The following is a 14,683-nucleotide window of genomic DNA, read 5'->3' on the forward strand; positions in this document are numbered from 1 at the left end:
CTTTAAAGAGGGGGAAAGCTAGCCATAATGCCTGAATGGTACCCCCCACAAAAATACATCGTTATCTTAGTCCCCAGAACCTGGGAATACTACCTTCCATGGAAAAACAGTCTTCACAGATGTAACTAAGTTAAGGATTTGGGATGAGGAGGTCATCCAGGATTATCCAGATGGTCATGAGATTCAATGACAAGTGTCTTTATAAGAGGCACACAAAGGAGAAGATGATGTGAAGACAGAGGCAGAGACTGAAGTGATGTGGCCACAAGCCAAGGAATGTCCAACAGCTGCTGGAAGCTGGAAGAGGCAAGGAACAGATACTTCCCTAGAGCTTTGGGAAGGAATGCAGCTCCACTAACACGAAGAACTGTTCAGAATAACCAGAGGGACGCCTGGCTGGCTCCATCAGGGGAGCAAGCGACTCTTGACCTCAGGCTTCTGAGATGGAGCCCCACATTGGTTGTAGAGATTACTTAAAAATAAAACCTTAAGGGGCGCCTGGGTGGCTCAGTGGGTTAAGCCTCTGCCTTCAGCTCAGGTCATGATCCCAGGGTCCTGGGATCGAGCCCCGCATCAGGCTCTCTGCTCAGTGGGGAGCCTGCTTCCTCCTCTCTCTCTGACTGCCTCTCTGCCTACTTGTGATCTCTGTCTGTCAAGTAAATAAAAAAAAATAAAAAATAAAAAAAAATAAAACCTTAAAAAGAAGAAGAAGAACAATGTTTGTAGGGCCTCCATGAAAGGTGCTGGTCTTCCCATCCGCATGGAGAGCCCCGAGGAGGGAGAGGAAAGGGAAGCATTCAACGTCCCTTGGTGGGTGGCTGGTGGGCTGAGCTTCAAGGCTCAGTCACAGGTGACGGGCACCTGGTCTGAAACAGTATGGGGACGGACTGGAGTTCGACTCCAGGAAAACCTCAAAAAGCCTCCAGACTGTGTGTGGAGGGACGTGATGGCCCCTCGGAGGGGAAGGGAGGGGGCCTGGAGCCTCACAGCCATCACTGATCTTTGTCCAAAGGCCCTGGAGGACAGACACCACAGTGGCTCTAGCCCAGGCCGCGCAGAGCTCCGAGCATGGTCACGGCTGCTCCAGCCTTACATCCTCATCTGGGCCTGCTGGGCTGAGCAGGGCCCCTGGAGCCAGTCCCAATCTGTTTCCTTCTATTCTTTTACAGGAAACTCCTGGAGAGCCAGCCCCCACCCCACACCCCGCCCCAGCACTCCCTCTCTCTTCTCCACTATGGACAGAGCCACCGTGGAGCGGCTGCCGGCCCGCCACAGACCCTACTGACATGGGCACCGTCAGAGCCACGCGGCTGTGCTGGGCCATCCTCTGCGTCCTCCTGCTCCAAGGTAAGAGGCACTCGCCCCTCTGCTCCAGCAGCTCCTCTCCTGCCGCTGGCAGTCTTGGGCGCCTGTCCATCCTTCACCATGGACCGACCGAGGCACACGCTCTCCATCCAGGCCCATGCCCAAGGGAAATTCCAGAGCTTTCTCATGAAGGGAACCAGTTGAATTGGGGGTGGGGGGAGGGGGTCAGTACCCAGCGAACACAAAGTTGAGGTGTGGTGAAACCCTTTTGTGAGAAAATTTCCAGGATGAACTGGGGCACCCACAGAGGCTGGTCTCCTGAAATGCGGGGCAGCGACTCTCTTGGTGTGAGACTGAGGCCAGAAAGCTCCTTCCAGGGTGTCCTAGCATACAATTGTCTGCACTTTGGGCTTTACAGGTGATCCTTACTCTTTTTCATATGAGGAGTAACAACATGGGCATTCCAAATGTTGGCTTGAAGCTCAAATCACAGCAAGAGGGACTCAGGTTAGATACAAAGAACTATTTACCAGAGAGGATGTACACAGCATCCTCCCCCAGTGGGGGGCTGGGTGAGAAGATAGCCAGAGGAGATGACTGGAAACAACACCTCTGAGACTGCCCTCTGCTAGCTCATGAGGGGTGAAGCAGCTCAGAAGGGGTCCCCTAATTACGGAGCAGTTGCTGCGAACCATGAGAAATCCAGGAGATTCTGACTCACAGGGCAGCAACTTCCCTTTGGTCATCCCTTCCCCACCCCCACCTCACTCTCCAGCCGTCCTCTGTTGCGGACTTATGAGCCTGCTCTCAGAGCAGCAGAAAAGAGTGCAAAAAAGTGCAAAGTGCTTGGACGGGGAGAGAGGGTGGCTCTCCCCTGGTAGGGGGTGGGAAGCCTGAGTTCCAGTACTCCCTCCCCTGAAGAGATCAGATTTTTCTCTAGAAGCCCATGGGCTGGGAGTAAGACTCTGATTGCTCCCCCACCCCCAGCCCCACACCCCCAGAGGACAGAGTCACACATTTGGTCTGGGGCTGTGGGACTAAACTCTTGTAGAAACCACAGAAGTGGCAGAGGAAGAGATTAAATGGCTAGACTCGTGAGGGGGTAGTGTCCCAGGAAGTGGGAGGGCTCGAAACATGCTGTGTAAACTCTACATAAGCCATGCTCGCCCCTTGAATTTCCTCATCTCTCATCTCAAAATCTCAGCACACTTACTATCCCCCTTGAGGGAAACATTGGGAGGCTAATCAGGCCCACAAGGCGACTTGATGTGGATACACAGAGACTTGGAGGATTGGAGGGAACAGTGCAAAACTAAAAATATCTAGTATTTATTGAGCGTGGACTGTCTGTCAGGCACTGGGTTAAGTGCTTTATATGAATTTTCTTATGCTCACAATCACTTATGAGTCATTTGAGTTTTAAAGTCATTTGAGTTTTAAAGAAGAGAAAACAGGCCTAAGTCGGAGAGGAAGTGGTAGAGTCTGGGCTTGAACTCACACCTGTCAGACTCCAAAAGCTGTGATTTTGTAACTATTAAATTATGCTGCTGAAGAAAATAAGGGACAGGGGTGGTGGAGAGGGAGAAGGAAGAGGCTGGAAGGTCATGAAGCAGGTAGGGATTAGGGAGGAGAGAAGGGAAAATCAGAAATCTCTGTGGCTCTTGGTTCTTGGGCTGTCTGTATGCCCAGTGGTCAGAGGCACCCTGGCCTACAGAAACAAGTGTTCCCGAAGTCCCTCCTCTACTCACAGAGGAATCCACTAGTGACAGAAAGTGCTGTTCGGGGGACAGGGCCAGAAGACAGAGAACAGGGTACTTGAACTTGGAGTCTGTGACTCTGGAACTCCTTCCAAGCCCCTAGTTTTGTTTCCACATCTGCGGGAAGGCAGTGTACTATGGCCACCCACTAAAAGCTAACGTTACGACCTGACAGAGCTCAGACGGAACCTAAAACACGCGGGATCAGTAGCTGATGGCTATTTTCAGGCTGTGCCTTGAAAGGTGTTCTTCCAGGGTCATTTTCAGCTGGTAGAGTTCTCTCCAGCCTCAGGCACCCAGGAGTGTTAATCCCCCTCTGACGCCCACCCAAGGAGGGAGGGTACTACCAGAGATTGGTGACCTGGAAAAACACAGCCAGGCTTTGGGCAAGCTTGGGCTTGGAAACCATTAAATCCCCACCGTCCAAGTGATAGCCCCACGGAGGAAGGCAGTGGCTAAGGAAAATAAACAGACCGGCAGGCTGCCACAGGCTGGGAGGGCCCTGGCTGGCAGCCGCCTCCGCTTACCCTGCCCCAGGCTTGGGACTTCCCTGCAGACAGGGGACCTGGGAGCCCGAGGGCCAGGCCAGAGGCTGCGATCCCAGCCGAGGCAGAGGGACGGGAACCAGGCTGGGCGGGTCCACTTCCCCACGTTGTTTTCCTTTCACATTGTTCACAGGTTTCAAGAATGATTTCATTGTGGAAAATGAGCAAACACAACCCGACCTTTCAGGTCCCACACACACAGGGGACGCACACAGGGGCACAAAAGCACACGTACACAGCTGCACAGAGGCCCGCAGGCATACACGTGTACAAACCGAAAAGCCAGTGAGGGTTTCTGACTGGGGCCTCCTGGTAACTGGCTCCTCCCTGGCTTTGGCTAACAACGGCCATTTCTGAAGTAGCCTCTGCCTGTGAAGGTAAAATTGGCCACGTGTTCTAGAGCTTCCCTGGCCTTTATATATACCTCAGAACTCATTTCCTATGTGTGCTCTTCCTTCCTACTGGGGTACGGGGCAGAGAGACAGCCCAGATAGCAACCCCAGTCCCTAACCTCATTTTATTCACCACCTTATTCTTTCCATCCCCTTCCCTTGGGGGCAGGACCAAAATGACAATATTCACAGGGAGAAATGGATGGCTCAATGGTAGGAAAGCAAGAATCTGGAGTCCTAGGTCCTTATCCAGACATCACAGGTCACTGGCCCTTTGTTCTTGGACAAATCACTGGTTTGAAATAACCTTCCCCTGACCTCCTATCAGCTTGGCTTAGAACCCACGTGGTATTAAAGAGACAGAAAAGGATTCTGGGACACTGAACTTGAGGTGGGGGTGATGGTACTATTGAGTTATGGTTTCAGAGGAAGCAAGGCCTGTGAACCAGAGCCACATCCTCCAGCCCTCTGCCAAGTATGCCTGCCTTCCAACACGGAAGGATTGGAAAGACTGGGTTCTCCTGTGGGCTCGGAGCTGGGCAAGAGTCTCGCCAAGCTAGTCAAAGTCTTCTGCTCTCTTGCAGGCCACCACTCCCAGCCCAGGGCACGCCAGACATCTCACCCTCAGGGTAAGACCAAACACACGGGACCTACTCTAGCATTGAGGCCTGGCCACTTAGGGGAAGAGGAGCACAGATCTCAGGTGACTGGGGATGGGGCCCGAGCTCTTAGGACATCGAAGGCTGAGCTCGTCTGGGGACTATTCAGCTTGACCTAGGCTAATGTGCCTCAAAAGAGGAGAGGGATGAATGGTTGGAGGTTGGGGGGTGGGGCGGGGAGAAAAGATTAGAAAACTCCAGCTATGGGGAAGAAGACAGGGAGACAGAGCAACAGCCTCAGATGATTTGTTTCAGGAAACTTTAGCAGCCCAAATCGGACCACAGAGCCACTTTTTTCCAACATAGGTGAGTGAGTGTGGCTGCAGAAGGGCTGCTCCCTGCCCCAGCCCAGCCCCCTGCCCAAGCCCCCACCCAGCCCTTTGGATCTGCTTGGAGCCCAAGGGTTCTCAGCTGGGTAAGGGAGTGTGGTGTCACCCAATCTGCCCCCTCCAACCTGCCCCTGCCTCTGTCCTTGCAGGAAAGAGCCTTTCCTCAGATCCCAGCAGCCCAAGTTCTCTGGCCAGCACTAGGACCCAAGGTACTCTGAGGCTCAGATCCAGATGCCCTCTGGGGAGGGCCCAGTGAGGAAGCAGACACAGTTGCTGCCCTACAGGAGAATACAGACTGGTGGGGAGCAGACAAGTAAACAGGACCTCATGTGGCCAGCTACAAAGCAGGGGGAAAGAGCTGTGATGAGTACAGCAGAAGGTGCTGCAAGGGCTGGAGCAGACTTGGACATAGGCCACTTCCGACTCGGGGGCCAGGGAAGACATGCTAGAGTGAGTGACCTTGGAAGTGGAGGTCCAAGATGGAGTTAAGCAGATGAGGACTGTGGGGTGGAGGGTGGTAGGGTAGATTTCAGGCAGACAGAACCCTATAGGTAAAGGCCCAAAGTTAAAAAGAGAAGATGGCTTCTTCTGGAATTGAGCAGTAAGAAAAGGAAGGTTGGGGCTGAAGAGGGACCCTTGTACACGCTGGCTGAGGCCATGAGCAGGCCCACCCATGCTTCCTACTCCACAGCAGCTCAGGACAACACCTCACAGGTTCTCATGGTAAGCAGTAAACCTGTGACACCAAGCACCAGCACCAGCACCGTGGATGGTCAGTCCCAGGCACAGACGTCCACAGCAGGACTTGGTGAGTACCTGGGGCTGAGGGTCAGGAGCACTGGGTCATGTCCAGTTGGGGTCCTTCTCCACCTCTTCAGGATGCCCAGGTTCTGCCCCACAAGGAGGCCTCGCAGGCCTGGGAGCCACATCAGTGGCAGCTTGGTTTGGGGATGAGAGAGGTTTGGTGGGAAGTAGAGACACAGCCTTGGGCCTGGTCACAATGAAGGCAAAAGGAGCCTGGACTCAGGACTGATGAAGGCATGGAGGGGAAAGGGAGAGGTAGAACCCAGAATGATGGAAAGGGAGGCAAAAGGCCTTCAGCCAGGGCTCCATGCTCTTCTGGGCAGGCTGACCTTCACACGCCAGTGTGGGGCAAGAGCTGGGAGGGGACAGACACCTTCATCGTGGCCCTGCTGTCCTGCCTGTGTTCTCAATGAAGAGCACACTGATCCTTTCTTTCATCCTACCCCTTGGCTCTGGGATTTTTTTATACTCACAGACTTATTTGGCAGTGCAGGGATGGATAAGGAAATGGACAGCGATCAGACCAGCAGTACAATGAGTGGAAGAGGGGGCACCTGGCTGACTCAGCCGCTGGAGCTGCGACTCTTGATCTTAGGGCCACAAGTTCAAGCTCCATGTTGGGTGTAGAGATTACTTTAAAATAAAAGCTTTAAAAAAAAAAAGAGTCGAAGGGGAGAAGAGATGGGTGATCGTACTACTTTTTAAAAAAGATTTTATTTATGTATCTGACAGAGAGAGACACAGTAAGAGAGGTAACATAAGCAGGGGAGTGGGAGAGGGAGAAGCAGGCCTCCTGCTGAGCGGGGAACCCGATGTGTGGCTCGATCCTAGGAACCTAGGATCATGACCTGAGCTGAAGGCAGATGCTTAACAACTGAGCCACCCAGGTGCCTTGATTGTACTAATTTTTAAGAGGGCCAGAAACTTGTGCCCCTTAACTGGCAGCCTGCCTTATTAAATGAGTGCCCGGGGATAAACCTCCAGTGCGCTTTTTTCCCTCTTGCTTCAACCATTGGCAAAATACAGAGGGCTCTACCTTGCCCAGTCTGGCTCCCTATTTCTGGAGCATAAATGGGTCCCAAGGGGATGGTGGGAAGAGAGTAACAGGGGAGGCATCTTGAACTTTTCGGAGTCCCCTGCAGCTAGTAATATGAGCAACCAGCAGGGCAATCACCTGATCCCATGTTACGTTACCCAGTCCGACCCCAATCCTCACGAGATCTGGTCTGAATGGCAGGAGGAAGTCTTTTTTGTAGGGCATGGGCTCCTTCTGAGTTCTTTACCTGGGAAAGTGGGAGGGGAGCTAGCTCTCTCCTCTGGCGGGCCATCCCAGTCCCATCACGAATGCACCCATCCCCATTCCGTTTCAGACACTTCTCAAAATACTACTCCCTTATCAACCACCATGAGCCTGAGGACCAGAGAAGACTTGTCCGTCCTACCCAGTCCCACATCAGAGACGGTGCTCACTGTGGCTGCATTTGGTAAGAGAAACAAGGTGGGGAGAGTGGCAGGAGACCCCATCCCAGAACTAACTTGGACTCTGGGTCTGGAAACACAAGCGTAAATCCCACTTCTTTGTTCAAGGAGGGCGTGGCTGATGAAGAAGGCCCTGGTAGGAAGGAGCCTCCATGGGCCCTCCAGTCAGCAGTTCTGGGCTCTGCTGGGTTCCATGTTCTTGTTGGGGGGTGAGGCAGCTGTGGAGCTCACTCTGGCCAGGGGTAGTGGACTGAGAGCTCATTCACTCAGCAGAGAAGGGGAATTCACTTTGCTCTCAGAGCCTATCTACAGAGCACTTAGCTGGGAAGGGAATTTGGACTCCTGTTGCCCCTTTTGACCCTTCCTTTGCCTCTCCTTTACCCTGACCTTTTCCCTGCTCAGGTGTTATCAGCTTCATTGTCATCCTGGTGGTTGTGGTGATCGTCTTAGTCAGTGTGGTCAGTCTAAGGTTTAAGTGTCGGAAGAACAAAGAGTCTGAAGGTACATCCTTGCCACTCAGGGCCCCCTTTGTCCCTCTTTAATAAGAGACCAAGAGCTGCATTTTGAGACTGGAGTAGGAAAAGCATGGCACATAAGCACCACTGATGAGATGGGAGGGTAGTCCACTTGGGTGGGCTTTGAGGGACAGGTTGGTCTTCTGAGTTATAGCATGTGACTCCCAATCTGTGCCTTTGACTATTTTACAGATCCCCAGAAGCCTGGGAGTTCAGGGCTATCTGAAAGGTAAGACTGTCAGAGGTATAAGGGAGGAATCATCTATCTGACCTCTCAGTCTCCCACTCCAAGAGAGAACTGAAACTTTCTGGGGTGCCTGGGTGATTCAGGCATTTGGACATCCAGCTCTGGATTTCAGCTCAGGTCATGGTCATGAGATCAAGCAGTGTCAGGCTCTGCATTCAGTGTGGAGCTGGCTTGAGATTCTCTCTCTCTCCCTCTCCCTCTGCCCCTCCCCCTGCTCTCTCTCTCTCTCTCTCTAACATAAATAAATGAAATCTTAAAAAAAAAAAGAAAAAGAACTGATACTTCCTGCCTTCTACACAGACACTCACACAAGCATGCATGGAATATTGACAGCCACCACTGAGGCCAAGGCAAGGGATGGGCAGGACAGGGGTGATCCTAAAATGAAACAATCAGGAGACAGGAGATGAAATGGAACTCTTCAGCCTAAGGTCTAAGCCTCTATAACCCCCTCATGAAAAGTGTAGGAATTCAGATTCTAATATAATTCAGATTCTTTTATATAGATAGATATAGAATATGTGTATATTCTATATCTATATATAACTATAGAGAGAGAACACCCATATTCTAATATGTAATTCAGATTCTAATAATCTTTTTTTTAAAGATTTTATTATTTATTTTAGAGAAAGAAAGGGGGGGCACCTGGGTGGCTCAGTGGGTTAAAGCCTCTGCCTTTGGCTCAGGTCATGATCCCAGGGTCCTGGGATCAAGCCCCACATCGGGCTCTCTGCTCAGCAGGGAGCCTGCACCCTTCCTCTCTCTCTGTCTGCCTCTCTGCCTACTTGTGTTCTCTGTCAAATAAATAAATAAAATATTAAAAAAAAAAAAAGAAAGAGGAGGGGAGAAGGGCAGAGGAAGACAGAGAGAGAAACATAAGCAGACTCTGCACTAAGTGCAGAGCCCAACGCGGGGCCGGATCTCGTGACCCTGAGATCACGACCTGAGCTGAAACCAAGAGTCAGACGCTTAACCAACTGAGCCACCCAGGTGCCTCTCTATATACCCCTTTAAATAAGAAAACACTTATTTAGGAACATCTCGTACATGCCAGGCACTACGGTAGATATTTTCTAATATTATCTCAAATCCTTACAGCAATTCTTCAAGGCAAATACACTGTGTTCTGTACATTTGAAAAAATTGAGACTTGGAGACACTGTAACTTGGTCAAGATCACACGAGTAGCAAGTAGTAAAACTAAGATTTAGAAACAAGTTTTTTGGGCTTCCAAGCACATGCCCATTTCATTAGGGTCCATCACCAAAATACAGGTTTATCGAAACAAAGGTCGAAGTTCCAACACGTGACCCCACAGTTCCCTGACAACCCCATCGCGCTCCTGCTCCTCCATGTTACAACCCATGTTCCTTTCCTACCCCTAGCTGCTCCACAGCCAATGGAGAGAAAGACAGCATCACCCTGATCTCCATGAAGAATATCAACATGAATAACAGCAAAGGATACCCCACAACAGAGAAGGTACATTTTTCCTGGTTCCTTCCTCCCTTCTCTCTCCTTCTCTTACCTTCAGGTTCTAGTTCCAGAACCTAACCAGAAAGGAGATACTTTCAAAGATGCAGGCTCTGCTCTCCTCTTCCCTAGCCCACCGCTCCCGAGAAGTTCACGCTTTCTCACGATGTATTTATTTTGCAGGTTCTTTAGAAGCAATGTCGGGTCCCCATGGGTCCAAGGACGATGAAGCTGTCCCGTGACTATAAAGAGGAAGGCGATGGGAGTGCTAGAGGCATGAACCACATATAAATTATTTTATTATTTCCCACTTATCCAAGATCTAAAGGACACCAGCACTCCTCCAGATCTAGGAGCAAGCTGCCAGGATGAGAGACTCTTTCCATAGGGGCAGCCACTCTGGAAATACAGCCTGCTCCTCCCACCCACTCACCGTCAAAGGAAGGGGGAGTCTGGAGGGCAAGGGCAAGGAAAATGACAAAGTGGAGTGGCCTTTGCTACTTTGCATTAAAATTATTTTCTGGTCGACAGTCTAATTTCTTTTAAGGTCTGTGCTCTCATGCAGGTTTATTAATGGTGCTCTAGCAGCTGTGATATCTCCTTTCCTGGGCAAGCACAGATCCAAGCTTCTGCCCCTGTAGAGAGCTCTCTGAGAAACCTGGGAGGTAGGCTGAACATTCTGTCAGGTCTGCCTCAGTTCCTCTGGATCACTGAGGAGGAATGAGGTCCTGAGGGACTAATTACTTCAAGAGAGGAGAGAGAAAGGGAGCTGTAAACTCTCTAGGTACACACACCTAGAGAATGAGAACACGAGAGGCACAATGCATTCTGACCAGGGAAGCCCAGTGGGGAGAGCTGAGTAATAGGAGGGCAGATGTCCTCTGCCTGCCCCAGGGCAGACATGCCTCGCTTTGGTCGTAGCTATGGGAGTAACACTGGGGAACAGGGATAAGTCTGTGACTTCATAAGCCAAAACCCACCCCCTTTACCCTGTACAGCTATAATCTTTGTGTCCTAGAAAATGAATAAAGGGTGACAAACCCTCTAAAGTCTTTTAAAGGGGAGAGGAAAAGCAGTTACCCATTTTCTTAGAACTCTCCACCATGAAACTGGTTTGGAAATGAATTTTGATTGGGGGACATTCAGTGGAAGAGTCACCTGCGTGTGTCTACACAGAGGGGTTAACTTTATAAATACATGCTAGTTGGCAGTCCAGATTACAAGATTACCCATTCTGAACAATGTGCAACAATACACCATTTGCTTCTGGATCCAGACGCTGCGAGGTGAGATGAGAGAGAAAGCCTGGAAAAAACTTCATCCTCTCTGTTCTGTTGCAACTATTTAAGCAGACTGAAGAAACCTACTGGGTTCTAAAATCTTCTAGGACAAGGCTTGAAATCGAGTCGCTTCTATAGCTCCAGTTTAGTACATGGTGCCCAGCCTATCGAAGGTCATGAAAACTGGCTCTCAAGGGCAGGAAATGTGGTCACAGGCTGAACTTTGCAGCTGGGCAAAATCACTGTTTTCTTACTTTTAAAGCAAGGTGGCTGGACTACTTGGCTTTCATTACCTTTTCTGGTTCTTTTTTTTTTTATTATTTTATTTATTTATTTGAAAGAGAGGAGAGAATGAGAGTGAGAGAGAGAGTGCATGAGAGGGGGAAGGCAAGAGAGAGAGGCTGAGCAGGGGGCCCAATGTGGGACTTGATCAAGGGACTCCAGGATCACGACCTGAGCTGAGCGCAGTTGTTCAACCAACTGAGCCACGCAGGCACCCCTTTTCTGGTTCTTATATTCTGCAGTTCTATAAACTTTAGACATAAGAAAAAATGAACACCATCTTTTGAGTAGCGATCATTCCGGGTGGAAGCCAGAGACAAGTCTTAGGTGAGTCTGACAAGCCTGTATTCTCCGGACTTAAGATTTCCCTGTGTCTTTTTTTTTTTTTTTAATTTATTTGACAGAGATATAGAGGGCACAAGTAGGCAGAATGGCAGGCAGAGAGCGCGGGAGAGGGAGAAGCAGGCTTCCCAGTGAGCAGGGAGCCCAATGCGGCGCTGGGTCCCAGGATCCTGGGATCATGACTTGAGCGGAAGACAGTTGCTTAACTGACTGAGCAACTCAGGTGCCCAAGATTTCCCTGTGTCTTAAGGGAAGAATGACCCTTATCTGACCCTTGGTAGGTACTTGGTAGGTAAAGTGGAAGAGCAAATGTGGAGACACGTGGGAAGCAGAAGTACTAGTTGGCAATCGCAGCAGACAATGTGGAGTATCACTACCCAGGTCCCACTTCAAGGTCAACGCAATGTTTCCTCAGCTGTTAAGGAGTACTGGCTGCTAAAATTGAAAAAAAAAAAAAAAAAGAGGAGCATTAGCTGCCGAGGGCTCACAGCTGCTTGATGACTGGTTGATGGGGGTGGGATAAAGACCTGGAACTCTTGCCTCGATTTCCCCCACTCTGTCCCATCCCACTTCCCTTACCCCTCACAGCTCTTGTTCCCAGGAGCATTCACCAATAAACCTTCAGCGTGCAAATCTCCAAGTCTCAGAGTCTATTTCCAACCTATGACAGCAATGCTACAGCATTTTTTTAATGCTATTTATTTATTTATTTATTTGAGAGAAAGAGTGCAAGCACGAGTGGGATGGAGGGGCAGAGGGAAAGGGAGAAGCTGGATCCCAGGACCGTGGGATCATGACCTGAGCCAAAGGCAAATGCTTAACCGTCTGAGCCACCCAGGCGCCCCTAAAATACTACAGCATTTTTAAAATAACTCAGATATATTTATTTAAGCCAAACTGCAAAAAATGCATGACTTCCTAAACAGTTCCGTCACACAAAAAAATCCATCCTTGGGATAGAACTCTCCAGGTGACATAACAATGTCTAGAAGTACTGGATTCTGTTTGAATTGTTCTTGTTATTCTGGCTGCCATGGGCACTTCAATCGGCTGCTAATCATACTGGACTGATTAGGTCAAGAACATGAGGTTCGCTCTAGATAACCCAGTTGATGTCTCCATTCTAAGGCCACAAGCATCCCCCTGACTCTGGACAATGTCCTGCAGATATGAGCTGTTAGTCATAAGGTATTTATACGTGGGGGAAAGGGTGTGACCTGGTATGACTATGAGATTGGATGGCTTTTACCCAGAAACCGACATTGCAGTTCTTCAGTAGCAATGTTGATTTTCCTGTTGTTAAATAGCTCTCCTTTGAGAAGGGGTCAAGGATGAATTCACTTAATTCTTTAGGAAACTGCATTAGGAGTTCTGCTAGAGGATCCTACTATTTATGCAAATACAAGAACCCACCTCTGATAGGAAATCCGAGTGCAGCCTTCTGCAGCCTAGGCAACTTCCCTGAGACAGTATCTCTTTTCCTTGATGTCTAGACAACAGGATGGTGGCCATTTACATGACAACTTCCTCCTTATTTTAACATAGGACTAGATGCCACAGCAGGAACAGGTGGTGGGGTGGGGTAGTTACTATAGAATGTCCTCCTTTTGCTTCTTCCCCCATCTTACGGGAGGCTAACCAACAACCCAGCTCAGGCACACAGGCCCAGTTGGACAGAGGGAACATTTACTGAGGACCTTTCTCCCAGGGATTGGTGGGGCAGCATCTCAATCATAGAGGGCACAAGGCAAACCTCAGGATCACTAGCAAAAATTCACTACAGTTCAACAAATATTTCTAAAAGTAGAGAAAACTGATGGAAATCTGAGGCCAACTCTCAGTGAAATGGTTTAGTAGATGAAGGATCATTGCAGGCCCCTTGGCCTAGTACATGCACATCATTTCCTAAAGTCAGGCTAGTACTAATCAATTCTATTTGAATCTGTTGGAAAACATGGTGTAGCTCTGCTCAACAGTCTCCTTCTGAATATGAGGACGTCCTTTATCGCCTCTTTGAACTTCTTTCTACACCTACCTCCTTCTCCTTGAGATCCCAAGTTCTCTTCCCTTATTTCCTTCCCAGTTGCTTCCTGACCCCTCCTGCTGGTTATTTTCCCCAGGCACCTCCATCCTGAGCCTTCTGAGCCCACAGCTTCCTCTTTTACCGAACACAGAAGCTGCGTTTCATAGGATTATTTTGTTGAGTGGTTGTTGTGCTTAACCCAAAACTGGCACAAAAGTGTTCTAAATGTTGAGGTTTGGAGTTCTAAGTTAGTCCTAGTGCTAGAGTCATAGAAACGTTCATCTAGTAGTGTTAATTGAGGTGTAAATGAGCTGAAGGTTACGTTTGCTGGCATATTTCACAAGGTTGCCATGCTGGGCCTTTTTTTTTTTTTTTTTAATTTAACAGACACAGAGGCAGGCAGAGAGAGAGGAAAGGAAGCAGGACCCTGGGATCATGACCTGAGCCAAAGGCAGAGGCTTTAATCCACTAAGCCACCCAGGCACCCCGTGCTGGGCCATTTTTTACTGACCTAGGAGGAAATGAGTCTTCTAGAAAAAAAGTGGAGAGTGAGGTTTCAGAGGATAATGGAAAAAGTTGTTGAGGTACCAGACATTTCCAAAAGGTTGCAGCTTCCCAAATCTTGTTCAGCATTCTTGAGCCTCAAATCTACTCCTAAGTAGCCCCATAATTCATAGCAGCTCTTCTCAATCCAGTTTCTCCCTACAGTGCTCTAGCCCCCTCTCCCTGCTATTCTCAACCAGATAGTTCTCACTTCCCAGCCTTCTGACAGCTTTGAGTACCTCCAGACCTTAGCCTTGTGCCCCTAGACCCTAAGGCATATCTCACCTTCCCTTGTTCATATTTTAAAGCAGTCTGTCCAGTTTCCCAAAACCAAATAAACTTCCTTCTTATGTTTAATCACCTAATGTATATCCCTGATCAGGTCCCTTGTCTGCAAAGCACAGGTGGCTTCTTTAGGACCCAGTCTTCTGTGAGCACACTGGCACTCACATCCTAGGGCCACTCCTGACTGCAGGGTAGAAATGCTAGACTAGATTGTACCCTATCAATTGTGTCTCTGACTGATCATCTCCCAGTCCCACCCCCAAATGCCTAAGTAGCTGCTGCTTGGTTTTACAGTTGGCATACTGATGTGGTCTTTCTGGGTAAGAGCTCAATGAATTCCAAGTAATTTTTTGTCTTGAAATGAATTGATCATTTCTAACTTTTGAAACCTGATCTTTAGCCATCCCAGTTCACCCGCAG

At 49.4% G+C, this 14,683-nt stretch overlaps 1 protein-coding gene across 4 annotated transcripts; it reads left to right on the plus strand.

Annotated features, from left to right (window-relative positions):
• Window positions 1-1,215: 1,215 nt before the first annotated feature.
• Window positions 1,216-10,135, plus strand: ECSCR (endothelial cell surface expressed chemotaxis and apoptosis regulator). Of its 4 annotated transcripts, none has more exons than XM_045999476.1 (10): window positions 1,216-1,347; window positions 4,584-4,628; window positions 4,914-4,964; window positions 5,137-5,196; window positions 5,682-5,795; window positions 7,162-7,275; window positions 7,673-7,771; window positions 7,978-8,014; window positions 9,421-9,517; window positions 9,692-10,125. In XM_045999476.1, exons 1-10 carry the CDS (start codon window positions 1,287-1,289, stop codon window positions 9,698-9,700), a joined length of 687 nt encoding a protein of 228 aa, XP_045855432.1. In that variant the 5' UTR covers window positions 1,216-1,286; the 3' UTR covers window positions 9,701-10,125. The 4 variants fall into 4 exon arrangements, with proteins under 4 accessions (XP_045855432.1, XP_045855431.1, XP_045855433.1 ...); XM_045999475.1 differs by having other exon boundaries at window positions 5,679-5,795; window positions 9,692-10,114; XM_045999477.1 differs by lacking the exons at window positions 4,914-4,964; window positions 5,137-5,196 and having other exon boundaries at window positions 5,679-5,795; window positions 9,692-10,135.
• Window positions 10,136-14,683: the final 4,548 nt, after the last annotated feature.

The sequence above is a fragment of the Meles meles genome, chromosome 3 (assembly GCF_922984935.1).
Source record: "Meles meles chromosome 3, mMelMel3.1 paternal haplotype, whole genome shotgun sequence".
NCBI classification, from domain to species: domain Eukaryota; kingdom Metazoa; phylum Chordata; class Mammalia; order Carnivora; family Mustelidae; genus Meles; species Meles meles.